Source organism: Nycticebus coucang, chromosome 11 (assembly GCF_027406575.1).
Source record: "Nycticebus coucang isolate mNycCou1 chromosome 11, mNycCou1.pri, whole genome shotgun sequence".
In the NCBI taxonomy this organism is placed as follows: Eukaryota; Metazoa; Chordata; class Mammalia; order Primates; family Lorisidae; genus Nycticebus; species Nycticebus coucang.
The window spans coordinates 52313457-52331864 of NC_069790.1; the positions used below are offsets into that span (position 1 = coordinate 52313457).

The 18408-nt window shown below is 34.0% G+C and overlaps 1 protein-coding gene across 3 annotated transcripts in view; it reads right to left on the bottom strand.

Moving 5' to 3' along the window:
* The window catches only part of GLCCI1 (glucocorticoid induced 1), a 126774-nt gene that overhangs the window by 90883 nt on the left and 17483 nt on the right, over window positions 1-18408 (bottom strand). For all 3 annotated transcript variants that reach the window (XM_053553636.1, XM_053553635.1, XM_053553634.1), the window contains exon 2: window positions 1666-1817. In XM_053553636.1, the coding sequence (XP_053409611.1) occupies window positions 1666-1817 (152 nt within the window). The remainder of the gene's footprint in view (window positions 1-1665; window positions 1818-18408) is intronic.

Below are 18408 nucleotides of genomic sequence, written 5' to 3' on the forward strand. Positions count from 1 at the left end.
CCACATTTCTAAGTTTTGCTAGTTATGTTTACTGCCTGTCCTATCAAACTTATCCTTTTTGTCACTAAACAAAGAACAGAAAGCAAAAGACTAAGGAGGCATAAAATATTACAAGGGCATACGTAAAACGATGGTTGATAAAGAAGTTAATTTCACAATTCCAACCTTGAGAAAATTACAAAAACTGAGAAGGTGTTCATAGATCATGTCCAAAATTCTCTTCTTTTCTTTTTCCTCATTCTTAAAACATGAAACTCTAATCCTTCTATTTCCCTAACCTGCAGAGCCCAAAATGTTTAATATACTTACATTTACATGCTATAGTCATCTAACGCCTAATAATACTCTATCCTTTATTACCAATTTTTATAAATTTACATCTTATCTGCCTAACTATGCTGCAGGTTCTTTAAGCCAAAAACCATCTCTTGTATTTTCAGCATTCTTCATAATACGAACAAATGCTAATTGACTATCGTTATAAAGATATGGCCAACCACTCAGATAATCATGGATAAAGATGCTTTCAGATTTTCTGATACTGGAGGAAAAGTTTTTTAAAAAATGAAACCTTAAAGATCCTTTCACAAATAGGGAAAGTGATCAATAGCAAACTTTCTACTTTTTTCTCAAGGGTTTTGGTCTTGGCTCTAAATAGAAAAAAATATCTTTCAACACAAATTTTATTAGCTATGTCTTAAAATTTTATAGGTTATTTTCAAAAACTATGCAAGCTTTTCTTCAAAAGATACTTATATGTTTAAAAATTATACTAGTCATTATTTCAATTTCTATCGGAAAGCAATTCTTACATTTATAATTTCTAAAACCATGTAAGATACATTCATGTGCTATTTATTCAATATTAAATAATTCTAAATATTCTAAAACTCAGATAAAAATTATTAGTTTATTTATTTATTGAGACATATTTTTTGCCCTAGAGTTGAGTGCCATGGCATCATCATAGCTCACAGCAACCTCAAACTCTTGGTCTCAAGTGAATCTCATGCCTCAGCTTCCCAAGTACCAGGGAGAACAGGTGCCCACCATGACACCTGGCTAATTTTTTTTTTTTTTTTTTTTTTTAAGTAGAAACAGGGTCTTCCTCTTGCTCAGGCTGGTCTTGAACTCCTGAGCTTAAGCAGTAAGCCTGCCTCAGCCTCCCAGAGTGCTAGGATTACAGGCATGAGACACCACGCCCTGCCTGTAGAGTTCATTTAAAGCAATTAATTTCTTCTTTGGTTGGAAGCATTTCAAATTTTGGAATACCTGATTATATTTTCTTTACAGTGATCAAAACACAAGTAAAAAAATTTTTCTTTTTTTTTTTTTTTTTCTTTTTTTGAGACAGAGCCTCAAGCTGTCACCCTGGGTAGAGTGCCGCAGCATCACAGCTCACAGCAACCTCCAACTCTTGGGCTTAAGCGATTCTCTTGCCTCATTCTCCCAAGTAGCTGGGACCACAGGCACCTGCCACAATGCCCGGCTATTTTTTTTTTTTTTTTTTTTTTGGTTGTAGTTGTCATTGTTGTTTGGCAGGCCTCGGCTGGATTCGAACTCGCCAGCTCTGGTGTACGTGGCTGACGCCTTAGCTGCTTGAGCCACCGACGCCAAGCCGCAAGTAAAGAATATTAAAGCTGGTTTTGATTTTGCTTATTTTACCTGAGTAGCTTTATCTTTCATGCATGAGGGGTAGTGAACATGAGGATCCCGTGGCCACTGTCCTGTGAGGTAAGGTCCTGTTATCGTATCCAGAGAAGAGGTTCGCCTTATTGTATTAGATGTTCGAACTTGCTGAGATTTTGGCCTGTCCACTATAAAAAGTGAAAAAGAGATTAGTTGTTAGTAAATTTTTAAATTACTGAATTTCATTATTTTGTAGAACGTCATCCTGCCAGTTTCCCCTGTAATATATATGTACCCTAGTCATATATATCAGCACATATGTGCCCTATTACAAGAGCTGAGGAAATTTATAAACCATTTCCCAAGGAAAACATATTCATATATTGAATCTTATATACATTTACAGGGCTTTCAAGGATTCTATGAAGCCCATCCATTTTAGAGACTTATAATTAAATCTATATATTATCTCCATTGCCATTATCTTAATTAAGACTCTATCTTGTCCCACCTGATCTGTCAGCTTTCTGAGATCTCTGCATGCATCTCAACTAAATCTTAGTCCCATTACCCACCACTGCTAAAATACATTTTTGTTATTAGTCACTGTCTTTAACTTTAGCCTATATTCTGGTATGACATCATAAGCTTTTAACAATTTAGTTCCCATATCCATCAATGTTTACTACCCTTACTATTGTCCCATGCTAACTGTCACACAAATGACAGGTTTTTCCAAAAGGAAAATGTACCCTCTCTGCCTCTGGACATTCTATTTCCTAAGCCAAGAACTCTCTTCTTCCTTGTTCACTGGACAATTCTTACTTATCTTCAAGACCAACTCAGATGTACACTGCCTCTTTGAAAAATCTCCCCAATGCCCTTCCCTCTCCTTTCTTCTATAAGATATACTTGCTCTCCTTTGCTTTTGTGGCACCTCAAGCTTGTGTCACTGCCCAACCAGAGCACACGTTCAAACCCTACAGACTGAGAAAGAATTGATGTTCAATATGTACTTAATGAATTTATTCACAGCTACACAAAAAACAATGTACACAGAACTTTATATTTAATTCAATTTCCTCACTTGTACCTGAAGACTAGAGGGATACTATCCAATGAAAAGGAAATACTAAAAGAGGAGAGAGGAAAAAGGAATCAAAATCTCTAATCTACACAGCTCAATCTACTATAACAATCTACTTCTCTTCCCCAAAAGGGTACCACTTAAGTAGCTCTGTTAAAAGTTAAAATTACCACATTGAATACCAAATCTATAAAAAACTATAGATGATTTTCCACATATAGATCTCAAATAATTTACTACCAGTGTGTATTATATAATAAATTCCAGTGGATTAAGGCTCAAACAAAGTCTTATTCAGAATTACATCTCATATTAACCAAAATGCCTTGCATATTTACAGAGTCAAGAAACATGCTACTGGATCTTGCCTTTTAACTACCTTCCTGAAACCGGAATACAGAATTAGTTTACCAGAAAAACAAAAGAAAATGCAGTAAGATGCAGTACGATGTTGTATTATCCAGACATCTTGCAACTGCAGTTCTGATTTCTTCTTTACTTCAACAGTTGTTACAGAAGATGTGAAAATTACCAAATTTTCTTATGTTTATTACTTAGCTCTAATTTTACTGCAGAGAATTGAGTATAACCCATTTCTACTCTTTGGAATTACCTGAAATTTTCTCTATGACCAAAAACATGGTCACCTTTTATGAACATTTCATGAGTTATGGAGAAAATACATTTTTGTTTTCTTATTTGTCTTAAACTATATCAACTTGCACATCAACCAAATTAAAATACAGGATGCAGAAATAATATAATTATCATATTCATCTGTCACAGACTTAAAAAAGTACTTTAAAATCTCTAATCTACTACTGAGTTCTGTAAGTTCTCTTTTATTTTTTGTACATTTTTGACGTTTATATTTTAGTTCTTGGTACAGGTTCTTAACATCATCACTATAGCTTATATCATTGTATCATAATATGTCCCACTTATTACATTTAATTTTTTTTTAAATCTGTTTTTTTTTTTCTGCTTTCTCTTATAATTTGCCTAGTAAGCCTTTCCTTTCAAGTTCTTTGAATCATTTTGTTTTGTATGTATCTCTTACAGAGAGTATGTTATGTGTATACTTTTTGAAAATAACTTTGTAATAAGTTTTCTGGTGGTAAAAAGTAAATTTATCTCACTTATATTTATTGTTACAACAAATATATTTTAACTTGCCATGTAATTGCTTTTCCTTGCTACTTGTTTTCTGTTTTATTGCTTCATTTTCTCCTTTCTGACTCTCCCCCCCCCATCACAGGTAATTTGGAAGATATGTGAACTGTTTTCAGTTTTACTATCAGAATTTATTTGAATTTATTCTTTTAAATGATTTCCTGGTTATAAAAGCAATACCTACTGATTTTAGCAACATTGGGAAACACAGAAAATTAACATGTCCCCCATAATCTGATTTATAATTTATTTAAAATTTTAAAACTATATTACATTCTTTCCATCAAGAAACAAAATACAGAAACAAATTGTCCCTTGAAAATAGAACCAACAGTGGTTGGTAATCAACCACTGATCAAAAAACAGATTAGTGAAGGTTAGCTATAACCAGAAAATGAAAAGCCAGTATATGTAAAACAAAACTTGTACCTACACATGAGCTGCTCTAAATTAGTTGAAATGTTGTATGCAGATCTATTTAGTCTATTAAAATGCCTTTTAATTTTGTAAGAAAACAGAGACTTTAATGTTTTATAATGAATTAAATATATGAATAATCTACAATTGAGCCCTCTAATCTGTATAACATTAGATTACTAATTTTTCTTTTATTCTATTTTTAATCATCAGATCTTTGCCTATCATTTAAAAAAGATTACATGCTCTCCCCTTAGTGTCCAGTCCCTATAACTAACTACTTTGTTAGAACTATGATCTTCAAGTTATTCTGACTAAGGCTTCCTATTGGCATGCAGCAACACGTGTAGATATTTATTTGTAAATTGAATATGTATGATATCACTAATGTTACATTATAAAACAGAAAAAATAAAAATTTATACATATAAAATAAAAAATAGAGAAATTATATTTTGTTCCTATACTGCAGTGGTTCTCAACCTTCCTAATGCCAAGGCTTTTTAATACAGTTCCTGTGGGTCACAACCCACAGGTTGCGAACCACTGGTATACTGCAATAGGTGACCTTTACTTCAAAGGGGACTACTAGGATAAAGCACCTGTAACTGAAGGCTCAATTCAATCTGTGGACTAGCTAGTTTTGCTTAATTCTGTGATTATAATCCTAATTCTTAATCGTGTAAGAATGTATAGACAAGCAACATGTTACCAACAGAAACAAAAGCCAAATACACCTTAAAAAGAAAAAGAACAGCACAGTGTCCATATCGTATTATAAAATTGTAATATACTCTGTAACTATACTACCAGTCATCATTTTTTTAAAAAATTAACGTATTTCAGGCAAATATACTTGAAAGGCTATATTTCAATTATAATTCAAAAAGAGATTCCCACCATTTCTTTTACCAGGAAAATGTCAAAGATACAGAGTAGTTAGAAATTTCCATGTAAATTACTTGAAAGGTAAAAATTCTGAATAGGTTTAAATATTGACTGTATCACCATTATTCCATGGTATAATTAGCCATAATAACTCCCATTTATCAAACACTACAAGAGCCTTAGATTTACCAAAATTTTTAGTGCAATTCTATTTATAGCACTATTTATGGCACTATTTCATAAATAGTGCAATTCTATTTCAACAAGTTGACTTGTTCACATTATCCAAACTATCATTCCAATGAGTTAGTTTTGACTGCCTCAAAATCTAAGTCTTAATGCCCTTGATTTTATATTTCCTTGATTTTGATATTTCCCGCCCATTCAGGTTTTACATTTCAGTATAATAAGCACAGCTTTGCATTATTTTTACATTCCATATAATAAATTGTTTCTTGTTTCATGATTATATATACTTTTATTATTGAACTGATTTCAGCAAAATATGTCCCTATTAATAAAAAATTACCTCTATTCAAGTAGATTAGATGAAAAGACACTTACCAACCAGAAACATAAATTAGTACTGTCAATCTTTAATTTTAATAGTTTAAATAAACTTAATAGAACTGCTAAATCAATCATATATAACATAAAAGAAAATCAATTAAATATATATATACACACACACACATACATACACATATATACATCATTACCTAAGCTAAACGTGCCATCAGGAAAATAGTACCTTCCTAAGTGGCAAAACCAAATAATCATTATTACTAAACAAAACTTGCTGAATGTCCACTACATGAAAACTGCTTTGTGTACTGGGGGAATTACAAAGTAAGTTTCAAACTCTTTTCCTATCCTCAAAGAATTCACCTCTTGGTTGACAGAGACATAACGTACAGAACTATAACACAAAGCAGTATATGTACAGCACATGTATGCTAATAAAGGGCAAAAAATAGACAACAGATACTGGAAATGCTGCTCTATAAACACACCAACAGAAATTGCAAGGAGTAATAAGATTCTTGCCATATTATGTTAGCAGTCCTAATGCTAACATTTCCCTCTTTAATATTTGAGGGTCAAAGATGGAATATTACATAAATTCAGCAATGAGATATGACAGTTAAAAAAAACCACAGCTAACATAAAATGGTAGACAATCCTTTTCCAAATCACAGTATTATTACGATTGGATGGTCTATAAAAAGGCCTCCCTACTACATTCACCTACAAGTTAAATTCTTCCTCCTTCCTTTCCCCCATCCCCACCCCAATAAGGAGACACATGCAGCAGCAGTTGGTAGGCCTAAAGTTCGTTCCTCTGTGATACCTAGTAAGGACTACTATACAAAATAATTTTTGCTCTCTGGCAACCAAATGAAAATTCTTTCTACCTTAATAATATTAAAATGGATTTAAAAACAAGAAACCATATTAGATAACTTTGACTCTGAACAGTAAACCAGGCATTATCCTAAATGGGCAAAAAATGCTTTTAAATATAACTGCTAGGCAGCAGTTCTCAACCTGTAGGTCACGAACCACAGGAACTGTATTAAAGGGTCGCAGCATTAGGATCACTGTGCTAGAGCAATGCAATTTATGATGTCCAATTAATTAATTTCTTCCCAGCAACAATGTTTACTTTAGTAGCAATTACTGAAGATTGACTGATTAGTGAGTTTGAAAATCTGATGCCTAAGAAGCTACTCTCCAGTGGATAGTTAAACCTGAAGAGCTTTAACTATAGTGGCATATGATACACACTGCCACACCCACCAGACTCACTTATCAAGTGGTAAAGATGAAAGAATAGTTTTGAGTGCTGTAATGTAGCCATATGTAATGTAAACTAACACATACAACAAAGAGCTCTCATTCTTTTCTGTCTATACATATTCTAATCATGTCTATAAGCTAACTTTGTTAACATCCAAAACAAAATGAGCCATTAAGTCCCAATTACCTAGTATGTATATTACCTAGTATTAATAAGAAAAATGTTAAAGAAAGTTTTCAAAAATTGGCAATGCTTTTTGGCCCCTGCAATGTCAACATGTGGCATGTCTGATGAATAAAAGCAATAGTTGTCTAATATTTCATCCAAAAATTACATCTTAGGAGATCTTAGAACAGAAAGACTACTCAAGGCAACTCAAACATAGACTAAGCAATGATTTTCAAGCATGGAATCCTGGGATATGGTTTTCTACATAAGGACTATAAGGCAGCTTGTTAAAAATTCAAGTTCCAGACCTCCACTCCTAGAGATTCTGATTAAATAATCACAGGATGAAACCAGAAATTAATAACTTTTTAAAACAAACCCGACAGATTCAGATGCATCATCAAATTTGGGGAGCACTGAGGTCTTAAAGCAATTGTTTCTAAAAGCATAAAAAAAATTGTAAAAATGCAGTTTGGGGGCACAACTTGTCATCAATGATGTGAGACTCTGGAGGCGAGGCCAAGAAATTTGAATTTTTATGTATGCTTTTTTGTTTTGCAACAGTGGCATGATTACAGCTCACCACAGCCTCAAATACCAGTGATCCTCCCATCTCAGCCTCCTGAGTAGTAGGACTACAGTCATGCACCACCATGCCTGGCAAATTTTTTTTTTTTTTTTTTTTTTTTTTTGCAGTTTTGGCCAGGGCATCTCAGGTAATACTAATGCTACTTAAAAAGCTTAAGAACCAGTGTGGAACTTGGTACTCAAAAATATAATCCTCGGGCAGCGTCTGCTGCTCAAAGGAGTAGGGCGCTGGCCCCATGTGCCGAAGGTGGTAGGTTCAAACCCAGCCCCAGCCAAAAACTGAAAAAAAAAAAAAATAATAATAATAATAAAATAAAGAAAAAAAAAACAATTCTTTGAAATCTGCAACTAGTAACCAAATTGTTAGATCTAATAAATTGTCTCATCAGTTCTTTCAAAAGGTCACTTCTAAACTAAGTGCCAGCCAGGACAAGGAGAACCTTCAAACCTAAATACAGAGCACTGGGGAAAATACTTAGGTACACTGGAAAGATAATAAGCTCAGTACAGCTTCTTTTGAAAGAGATCCAACCACCAAAAATAGGGCACTTTTCACACAAATAAAAGTTACTTACAATAAAATGTATATCCTGAAATATAAGTCCAAAAAATATAAATTAAGTAGGTTCTTTCATAAAAGTGCCAGAACAAAATTTAATCAAAAACTGCTGTAACATTAAGCAAAGTACAATTAAGATTTTAAGAATTTAATTGGACTGCAGAATTTAAGCTTGAGTCTGAAAATATTGTAATATTCTGCAGTTATATTATAAAATGATCTTTATCTTTTTAACAGTAAGTTTGTCCTGATGTTTAACTTAACTTACATAAACTTATTATTTCACTCTTCAATGAATCAAAGTAAATTCACTGAGAAGAGACTAAATACAAGACATTAGGTTGCTTTTCTACAACTTCAAAATATTCTGGAAAATTATGCAATTCCTAATGTACCTGAGAATAAAACTAGCTGTAAGTAAATGCAGGTGGAGAAATTTTTTGCTATCACTTCACTAAGGTTAAGCATAAATTTGCTAACGTTCTATTTTGTTATTAAGGTTTGAGTATTTATGTAATGAGAGCTAAAACCTTGAAAGCTACAGCTTTTAATTTATTATCACAGCTAACACTATGAGTAATTTTCTCCTTGCCTCACAGTTACAGAATGATTTTCAAAATTTGTTCTTAAGAACTAGATAACTAAGAATGAAAAAATGTGGAACAGAGACTACCTACTCTAATGTGCATTTATATTTATAATTTAATAAAATTATTACTAGATTTGGTTTTCCAAAGTCAGCATAATGTAGGCACTTTATAGCTTTTATGGTCTTTCTTCTTTGGCATACAAAAGGATGAAAAGTTAGCCAAATATGTGGGGCCACACAAAATAAAATCACCAGATTCTAATCAACTTCACAAGGGACAGGAAGAACACTAGATCTGAATGTGATGACTGATATAAAACCAAAGCTCTCTCAGTGTGGGTAGATTGTGAAACACTAATCAACGAGACCTGGATGGAATCCTGCCACAGAAGCAATCTAGAAAACATGGAGAAATGATCATATGGCTGCCCAGCAGAAAGCTGGAGAGGAACCAATCAAGAAGCTGTCAAGAGAAACAACATTCTTCTGACCAAATGAGGCCTGACACAGCCCTGTAACCTGAAGTCTATCAAGAAAAACAAACAATGCAGTTAGGCAGCCATTTATGCATGATTCTCTAGATTATAGCTCACCCTATTAAATTATGTCAAATGACACACAACTGGCAATAGATATTTGGAGGGAAGCCCTCAGTCTGTATTAAAAAAAAAAAAATCCAAGAAGTAGCTCTTTCCATCAAGGTTGTAAAGAAAGGCTACGTTGAACAGTTTGATGAGAGTATTTCAGGTTGTATATGAAACCAGGACACTGTACCCCTTGATTGCACTAATGTACACAGCTATGATTAAACAATAAAAAAAAAAAGAAAGAAAGAAAGAAAGAAAAGTTCACTAAAATGCCCACAAGAAACCTAGTAACAAGCACTGGAAGAATACACAACAAATTAAGATGGAGCTCTAATATTTAGAATACATCTACAAAAATTACACATATATTAAATGCTCCCGCCACAAAACCCAGCTATTTTTTGAGACGGGGTCTCATTCTTGCTCAAGCTGGTCTCAAACCTGTGAGCTCAAGCAATCCACTTACTTCGGCCTCCCAGAGTGCTTAGGATTACAGGCATGAGCCACTGCGCCTGGCCTAGAATGATAGTTCTTTAAGGAACCTTAATAGAAGGAAGTTCATCAGCTTTATGAATTATGATATTAAATAAATAATCACAAAGTATTATCAACTATAAAAACAACCAAAATAACTGACCAAAGGTAGAAAGTCATTAAGGAACACAAATATTCCTTAATCAGAAAACAGAACATTTCATTGGAATTCTACAAACCTAACTTCCAGTTAAAACACTGACAGAGCTTAGAAAATTTTGATCAAATAGATTCACCACTACATCCCAATGTAAAAAGAAAAAGCGAAAGGAAAAAAAGAACACAATGGGCTACATCTTGATCCAATATCACTGGTCAAACTCTTTGATAACTAAAGTAGGAAATAGTTTTCCCAATTTCATGATGTTTAGGAAAAGGCATTTTTCCTCAAAGTTCACCTTTTATTTAATGAGGAAAAGAAAAATAATTCTTCTAGTAGAGGACATTACTTAAAAAATTTTCAGTTGCTTTTGTTTGGGATTGATGTCCATAGATAAAGAAATACAAAAACAAATACACAAATGCATAAAACACATTCACATCCTCTCCATATGTGTCCAGGTTAACAGTTTCATTTCAAATGCTAACCTATGTGTTACTATTTTAACATTATAGAAAGTTTCTAATATATGTGGCATTTTCTGTTAAGTACAGCAATAAGTCAATATTCAAGATAATTCCTAAAATAAAAGTTTTGTTGAAAGTATTCCAAAAGTAAAAAGATGGGGGCAGAACTGACTTTAACATGAGTCAGAGCAATGAAAATACATGGTATAGTCTCAACATCTCCAAAACTCATGTTGAAATTAAACTGCCATTGGAACTACATTAAAAAGCGAGATCATTTAAAGTGGTTAGGCCCCATAATGAATGGATTAATACTGGTTTTCCCAAGAGTGGGCTGTTAGAAAAGCCAGTTCAACACCCCTCTTGCTCACTTGCATCCTGCCATGGCATGACATAACATTAAGGCCAATTATCACCATTATCACCAGACCTGGTACCTTGATAGTGCACTTTCTAGCTTCCAGAACTATGAGAAATAAATTTCTTTTCTTTATAAATTACCCAAGTCTACGGTGTTCTGTTATAGCAACACAGAACAGATGAAGACAAAAAACAAGCCAAAGACTCAAAGAAAATACAGATGACACCCAATTTATAGTGTATCAACTTATAAAATTTTGACTTTACAATATTTTTACTTTGTCAGGATGTAACACCATCATGTGTTACAAGGAGAATGTGGACTTACAATTTCTTAAAATACAATTTTTTTTTACTTTAGAATAGGCCTATAGGGTATTAAGTGCATTCTTTACTTACAGCAGGACATATCTGCATCTACAACGTAACAATATCACCAAATAATCCCACAACACATTAAAGCAAAAGAGTAACATCAAAAGTTACTGGTCCATAGTGTTATCAACATCTGTATGAGAGACAGCAAAAGGAAAGCACATGGACTTCCTATGGTGAAAGAATGGGAATGCAAATCACTAATGAATAACGTAAAGGGCCAATCTAATACTGGCAGCCAAAATTGGGAGAGGGTTCTACTGGTTCTGATTTACAAGTGAAGGCAAGAGAACATCAACTCAATAAAGCCTAAAGTATTGGAGCAATATGACTACTCTCAAATCTAACAAGCAAAAATTGCTTCCAACACAGAGTCCCAAAGTTAGGAGAAATTACTGGTAGTTGAATCAAAATTGAGCAGAATAAGAACAAGAGAAGCAAAGGAAAGAGAAGGGTAAAGAAAAGCTGGGAAAAGGAGTCAAGGAGGGTGAGTGCAGAAGCAGATTTTTAAAAGTCATTTTACAAAAACAATGTAAGCGGGAGCACTAGAGCCTTGCTAGAAATGCTATCCTAAACTAATTTCACTTAAAAAATGAGCAACAGTGGGCAGCGCCTGTGGCTCAGTGAGTAGGGCGCCGGCCCCATATGCCGAGGGTGGCAGGTTCAAGCCCAGCCCCGGCCAAACTGCAACCAAAAATAGCCGGGCGTTGTGGCGGGCGCCTGTAGTCCCAGCTGCTTGGGAGGCTGAGGCAAGAGAATCGCGTAAGCCCAAGAGTTAGAGGTTGCTGTGAGCTGTGTCACGCCACGGCACTCTACCGAGGGCGGTACAGTGAAACTCTGTCTCTACAAAAAAAAAAAAAAAAAAATGAGCAACAGAAAGAACAGCAGATTTGTCCCACATAAAGTTATACCATAAAGGAAAAAGGGACACAAGGAAAAAAAGATGTCCCCATGAATAACGAAAGCATGCCAAAAAAAATCCCCACGTAAGATGAAAACTGAAATATTTCAAAATAATTTTTTTTAATGACAGAAGTGATGAAAAACTTCAGAATTTAAAAAACTCAAAAATGGTATGTTTGGCAGCAGGGAAGATATGACAATAGAAGTGACCTAAGCTGTATCCAAAACTATAGTCTGTGATTATTTCACTCATTTCTCAGGCACTTATGTTGAACAATCCTCTTTAATTGTTAAGGAGAAAAAAATATAACTTAGCTGCTAAGGGTAAACTCCGGAACTTCCTAACAGAAAAGATTTAGAAAAAAAACAAAACTCATTTCAGAAATGAAGACTAAATTACAAGCAACACACGAATGAAATGAAATGAATAAATACAATGGATAATGCCTTAACAGAAATAGAAAATGGAAGACACATTTTAGAATTTGAGAAAAAATAAGAAATAAAAAGATTTCAAGAGAAAATGATATGTAACAAGGAAGATCCAAAATATGTATACAAGAGTCCCTGAAGAAGATGACCAAAGGAACAAAATAAAAAATACCAAAAACTATAATATTTAAAACTCTCTTAAAATATAACTTGAAACTACATTATTCAAATAACATGTATATACATGGGGGAAATGATCAACACATCAAACATATTTTAACAATGCTAATGTGAACCTCAAACAAAAAAAAAGGACACAAGTTCAAAATTATACCTGAGTTTTTGCTATATAAACTAGCAAGAACTTAAGGAGTATTGTTTGCATGTCTTTCCTGAAGAATCTACCAAAGAACACACTTCAATCAAAAGCTTGGAAAGGAATTAACGTAAGGACTAGTGGAAGGTATGAGCCATTCAAATTAGTACCTTTGAGAAAGAAGAGCAACACAATTTTCGGCATCTTTAAGGTAAGTCTTCCATCACTAAATGAAACAAAAATGGCCACGGAAGGATAATAAAATTACATAGTTTTCTTCTCACCACATTTGAATTTAAGACTATGAACTTCCAGAATATCTGATAACTAAATGTGACTTATTAAAATCTTTCTAGACACACACACATATACAGGGGGTGCAAAAAAAGTATACACACTTTAACGAAAAACTGTATTAAAATTGTAATACTCACTATATACCAATTAACAAAAAATGAATACAAGACACACTGAGCACCTCTTGTAATTGCAGAAGTCAAAGGTTACTTCAGTATTACAAATGTAATACAGTTTTTTTCGTTCTTAAAATGTATATACAGATATACAGGTACTTTTACTTTTAAAACACAGTCTCACTCTATTACTTCAGCTGAAGTGCAGAGGTAATGATCTTAGCTCACTACAACCTTAAACTCCTGGGCTCAAGTGATCTTCCTGCCTTGGCCTCCTAAGTAGCTGGGACTACAGGCATGCCCTACCATGCTCAACTAAAATTTTTTGAGGGGTTGAGTAGAGGCAGTCGTCTCACTGGGCTGTGTAAAATAATTTCCAACTCCTGCCTCAAGCCATCCTCCTGCCTCAGCCTCCCAACGTGCTGGGATTACAGGCATGAACCACCATGCCCAGGCCTGCAAAATATTTTTATTATGTTGGCTAGTCCTGGACTAGGTATTCTAGTAAAGAAATCAGCTGGTGCTCAATCTAGAGTAGAAAGTAACTGAAATCAGATCATTCACATTTACTCAATCCTTCCAGAGCTGAGAATCACAAAGTTTGTTTGTTTGTTTTTGGGTTTTTTTGCAGTTTTGACTGGGGCCGGGCTTGAACCCGTCACCCCGGCATATGGGGCCGGCACCCTACTCCTCTAAAGCACATTTTCTGGAACCCTATAGCAAGAATACAGGAAGAAATCAAGGATAGGAATTCCTTTTATGAGGAAAGGTATTTACCATTAGACCTGGTGAGGCAATGGACCAAGGGGCTTGAAGAAAGGGTCATGTGGAAAAGAGAAGACAAAAAGCAACTTTGAGGAGGATTTTTTCCTGGCAATGGATAAATCTAGAAGGGCCTCTTAAATAATCACATTCCAATGTGGGGTGGGGGGCAGGTCAGGACAGTTTGTTTTCCCCTGCCCATTGGTTTACAACTATTCAAGGAACTAAGAGAATAACCAGGCTCCTTCCAGCTACTGGATATATCAATAAAAAAGAGTCCCTAAAATTATATTTAAGGCTAAGAAAAACTGATTATGGCTATTAACATTATAGAATCACTACAAAAGCACAATCAAATTATATCATGTAAAATAATATAGTTAGGTATCCATATGACTATAGTTCCTATGATCTTTGAAAAATAATCTGAAAAGTGATATTCTTCCTTGGAAAATTATCAGCTTTCTTATCTCTTACTTGAATAAAGAATAATGACTTTATATAACATAGAAAACAAAACAGTCTCCTAGACAAGTGAATAACTCTTCTCATTATCTCTAAACTGAAAATTTGTAGAATCTAAACTCAAATATATTTTAACAACATACAATTTATAAACAAAAGATTCCAGCATTTAAATACTCTGCTTATGTAATAATAACTGCAGATTAACTCATAATACCCTAATAACAAGGTGAATAGTAGAAGAGATTAAGGGAAAAGGTTTAGGCAAAGAGTAATTGCTTAACCTCAATAAGATATGATTGCCAGTTAATCTAGTGGTGCTAGGCAAATGATAAATAGAAATCTGTATAGAAAATGTCTGGATGCCAATGATTTGCTCAATGCAAAATATCCTCGTAAATTAAATCTAGCCCACAAGCTGTATTTTCCTCCCACATTGTGTCCCCAAATCCAGCAATGGTAAATGTGCTGTAGACTAGGAAATGCACAACTAAAACTAACTACACTTCTCTAAAATATACCCCGAATAAATACATTTGATAGAATAAAGACTTCAGAAATAAGGAAACACAGATGTTTATTCTAGCATTTACTTTCATAAATATTGACACAAAAAATCAAATCTAAAGCTGTGAAGCAGTACTTTATCTAAAACTGAAGGCTTCATTAAAGTTGGAAATGGCCAAAAGTTGTGAGAAACATCCTGAAGGAAAATGTCTTACACAAATGACACTTTGGTAGAGGCTGTGGAGTAAAACAGAACATGGTAAAACACCACTCTGTGTTTACATACACAGAACACCTTCCACTTCAACAATTCTACAAATGTTGTGTATAAAAGATGTACAGGACCAAAGAGCAACTGAAGAAATAAAACTACTAGTGGCATGACTAAGTGTAAGGAAAAGCGCCATGAAATATTTTAGAATAGCATAATATCTTATTTCTCTAGAAGAACCATAAAACTGGTCCTTATAATTTAGTAGAACATAATCAGTTAATATTATTGATTGAACTATGCTTCAAAATGGCACTGCCCAGGAGACAAAAATTAACCAAAGTTAAAAAGTAAGCATGTAAGTTAAAAAAAGTATCCCTTAACAATTAAACAGTATTGTGTAATCTAAATTCCCAAGAAATCAGTGAATTAATCTCGATTATAGTTTTGGATACAGCAATACTTATTAACAATATCTAGAATAGCTAAGGCATTTGGCATAAAAAACTGAACAGTATCTCCTCTGAAAAGTGTGAGGAAAACAAAACCACACCACGCCAATCATACAAAAAAAGGCGACTCAAATTTTAAATCTCTTCCATGTATTTAGTGCTAGAATAGGACAACAACTGAACAGTATATATTCTGAGCATTATAACTAATGCAATTCATTTATTTCACTTGTATCTCTCTCTTTTCACCTATATATTTTACTTTTAGATATTTTACTTTCACTTTAGCATGAGAGGAAAGAAAAAATAATCCAGAAACCTATTTACTTTGCACTTAAATGATTAATGCAAGACTTACATGCCAGAAAGTGGGCTCCTTAAAAGGCAAGGCATTTGCCACGTTTTCATTTCTCTAACACCTAATACATGTTCTAAAGCAACATTTGTTTATTAACTTGTAGGTATCATTTATCTATCCTCTCCTTAGATCTTATTATGAAATAAATGTTCAAAAACTAAACATTGCCTGGTATATATTCTGGACCTCCTTATTTACCAAAGCAGACTTTGTGAAAGAGCCTCAAATAGAACAGCTCCATATTTCTCTTTAAGATTCTTCATGTGGGGCTCATCTAAAATCATTGTGAAGGCCAGGTACAGTGGCTCATGCCTGTAATCCTAGAACTCTGGGAGGCCAAGGCAGGAGGATAGATAGCTTGAGCTCATGAGTTTGAGATCAGCCTGAGCAAAAGCAAGATCCCGTCTCTAGTAAAAATAGAAAAACTGAGCCAAGAAGATCACTTGGGCCTAAGAGTTGAAGGTTTCTGTGAGCTATAACGCCACGGCACTCTACCCAGGGCAACAGCTTGAGACTCTGACTCAAAAATAAATAAATAAATAAAGTCATTGTGAATAAAGTATATATAAGACAGGTCCCACTATCATTCTATTTTCACCTATATAAATGTATTTCTATGCTTAGATTTTTGTAAATAAGTAATTAGGGTAAGTTCATATAGTACAGAACTATATACACAGTAAAAGCCAATAAACACAACTTGCCTATATAAAATAAGATCATTCGACAAATACACTATACTTCTTGTTCTCACCAGACACTCTGAAAGACTGTGGGCTTACTTCCAAGAGGTTGCCATTGCTTAAAACATCTTTGAGCTTTTTTTAAAGATGCTTTTTAAATGTAATCAAAAAGTAATCTTTAGTTAAATTACATCACAATAAACACCAAAATTGCACAAACTCGATGGAGTATCTCCTATACACACAGAAATACTGACAACACACAAAACACTCTTGCCAATAAGACAGTTCAGATGAGGAAAGAGTGAGACTCCCAACGTGAATTTTCAAAGTAGCAGACCACCTCCTTTAAACTCTAAGGTACAGAAAAATTGGTAATGCTAGCAGCTACAATTTGAAAAAAAATAGTCCTTGTAACAATAAAAGCCCAATACCCATCTCTCTGACAGATGGTCCCCCACATAATCTTTTAGGGATTCAGACTCCCTTCATCTTATGGCTCCACTACTCACCTAGGGCCTTAATCAGAGTCCTATACTAGATTCTCTCAGCTAGTTGGTAGATGAGGGGAAAGAAAGAATGAAGAGGATAAATTAGCAATTTCTACTAAACAAGGATGAAAATGGTCTTTATCATTTAGCCTTATCAAACATTTAACCTTATCAAAGGGGGCTAGAGAATATAGTATAAAGTAGGCTCAAGAAAGAGAGAAAACAGGATTAGATGAACTCATAGAAGTCTCCATTATAGGGTGGCACCAGTGGCTCAAGGAACAGGACACCGGCCCCATATACCTGGGGGTGGCAGGTTCGAGGCCGGCCCCTGCAAAAAAAAAAATAGTAAGTAAAAAAAAAAAAAAGAAAAGAAAAGAAAAGAAATCTCCATTATAGAAAGGCTTAAAATTACCCTTGCAGATAGTTCAAATCAAATTTTAAAGTGAGTCTCACCGCATAAACATCACAATTTGTCATCAAAAATAAGGTAATTACAATCACTCTGTATCCAATTAATGACTTTTGGTTATTTTCAAAACCCCAAGAGATTCATTCTCACTGAAAGTATTCTAAATGAAATGCTCTAGATTTAAAGATATTTCTTTTAAAAGACTTCCAAAAAAGTCAAGATACATAAATAATTCCCTAAGGTGATCTCTCTGAATAGGTTTGAAGAAGAGTGATATTCTTCTTGAGGGACTGGTCAAGATTCTCATCACTTCTTTGTCAACGCAAGGTGATATATAATTTCACCTCGCATTGAAATTGTAAGTATGGCTAATCACTTTAGCTCAGGAGTTTGACTAGCCTGAGCAAGAATGAGACACCATTCTTGTATATACTTATATACTTATGATAAGTATATATGACTAATAACAACTTTGCTTATCGACATTAAAATACATAATAACATTAAACTTTCTGAATCTTTTTAACACCGGACTTAACCATAAAAAACCTTTTTAGAAATGGTAAACTCAGGTCAACAGAGATGCCAACGTTAACCTGAGTTCTAAGTTTTGGGATGTAGAATCACACAGAGATGAGGGACTGTATTTTCACATGTCCACATCATCAAGTCTTACTGAAA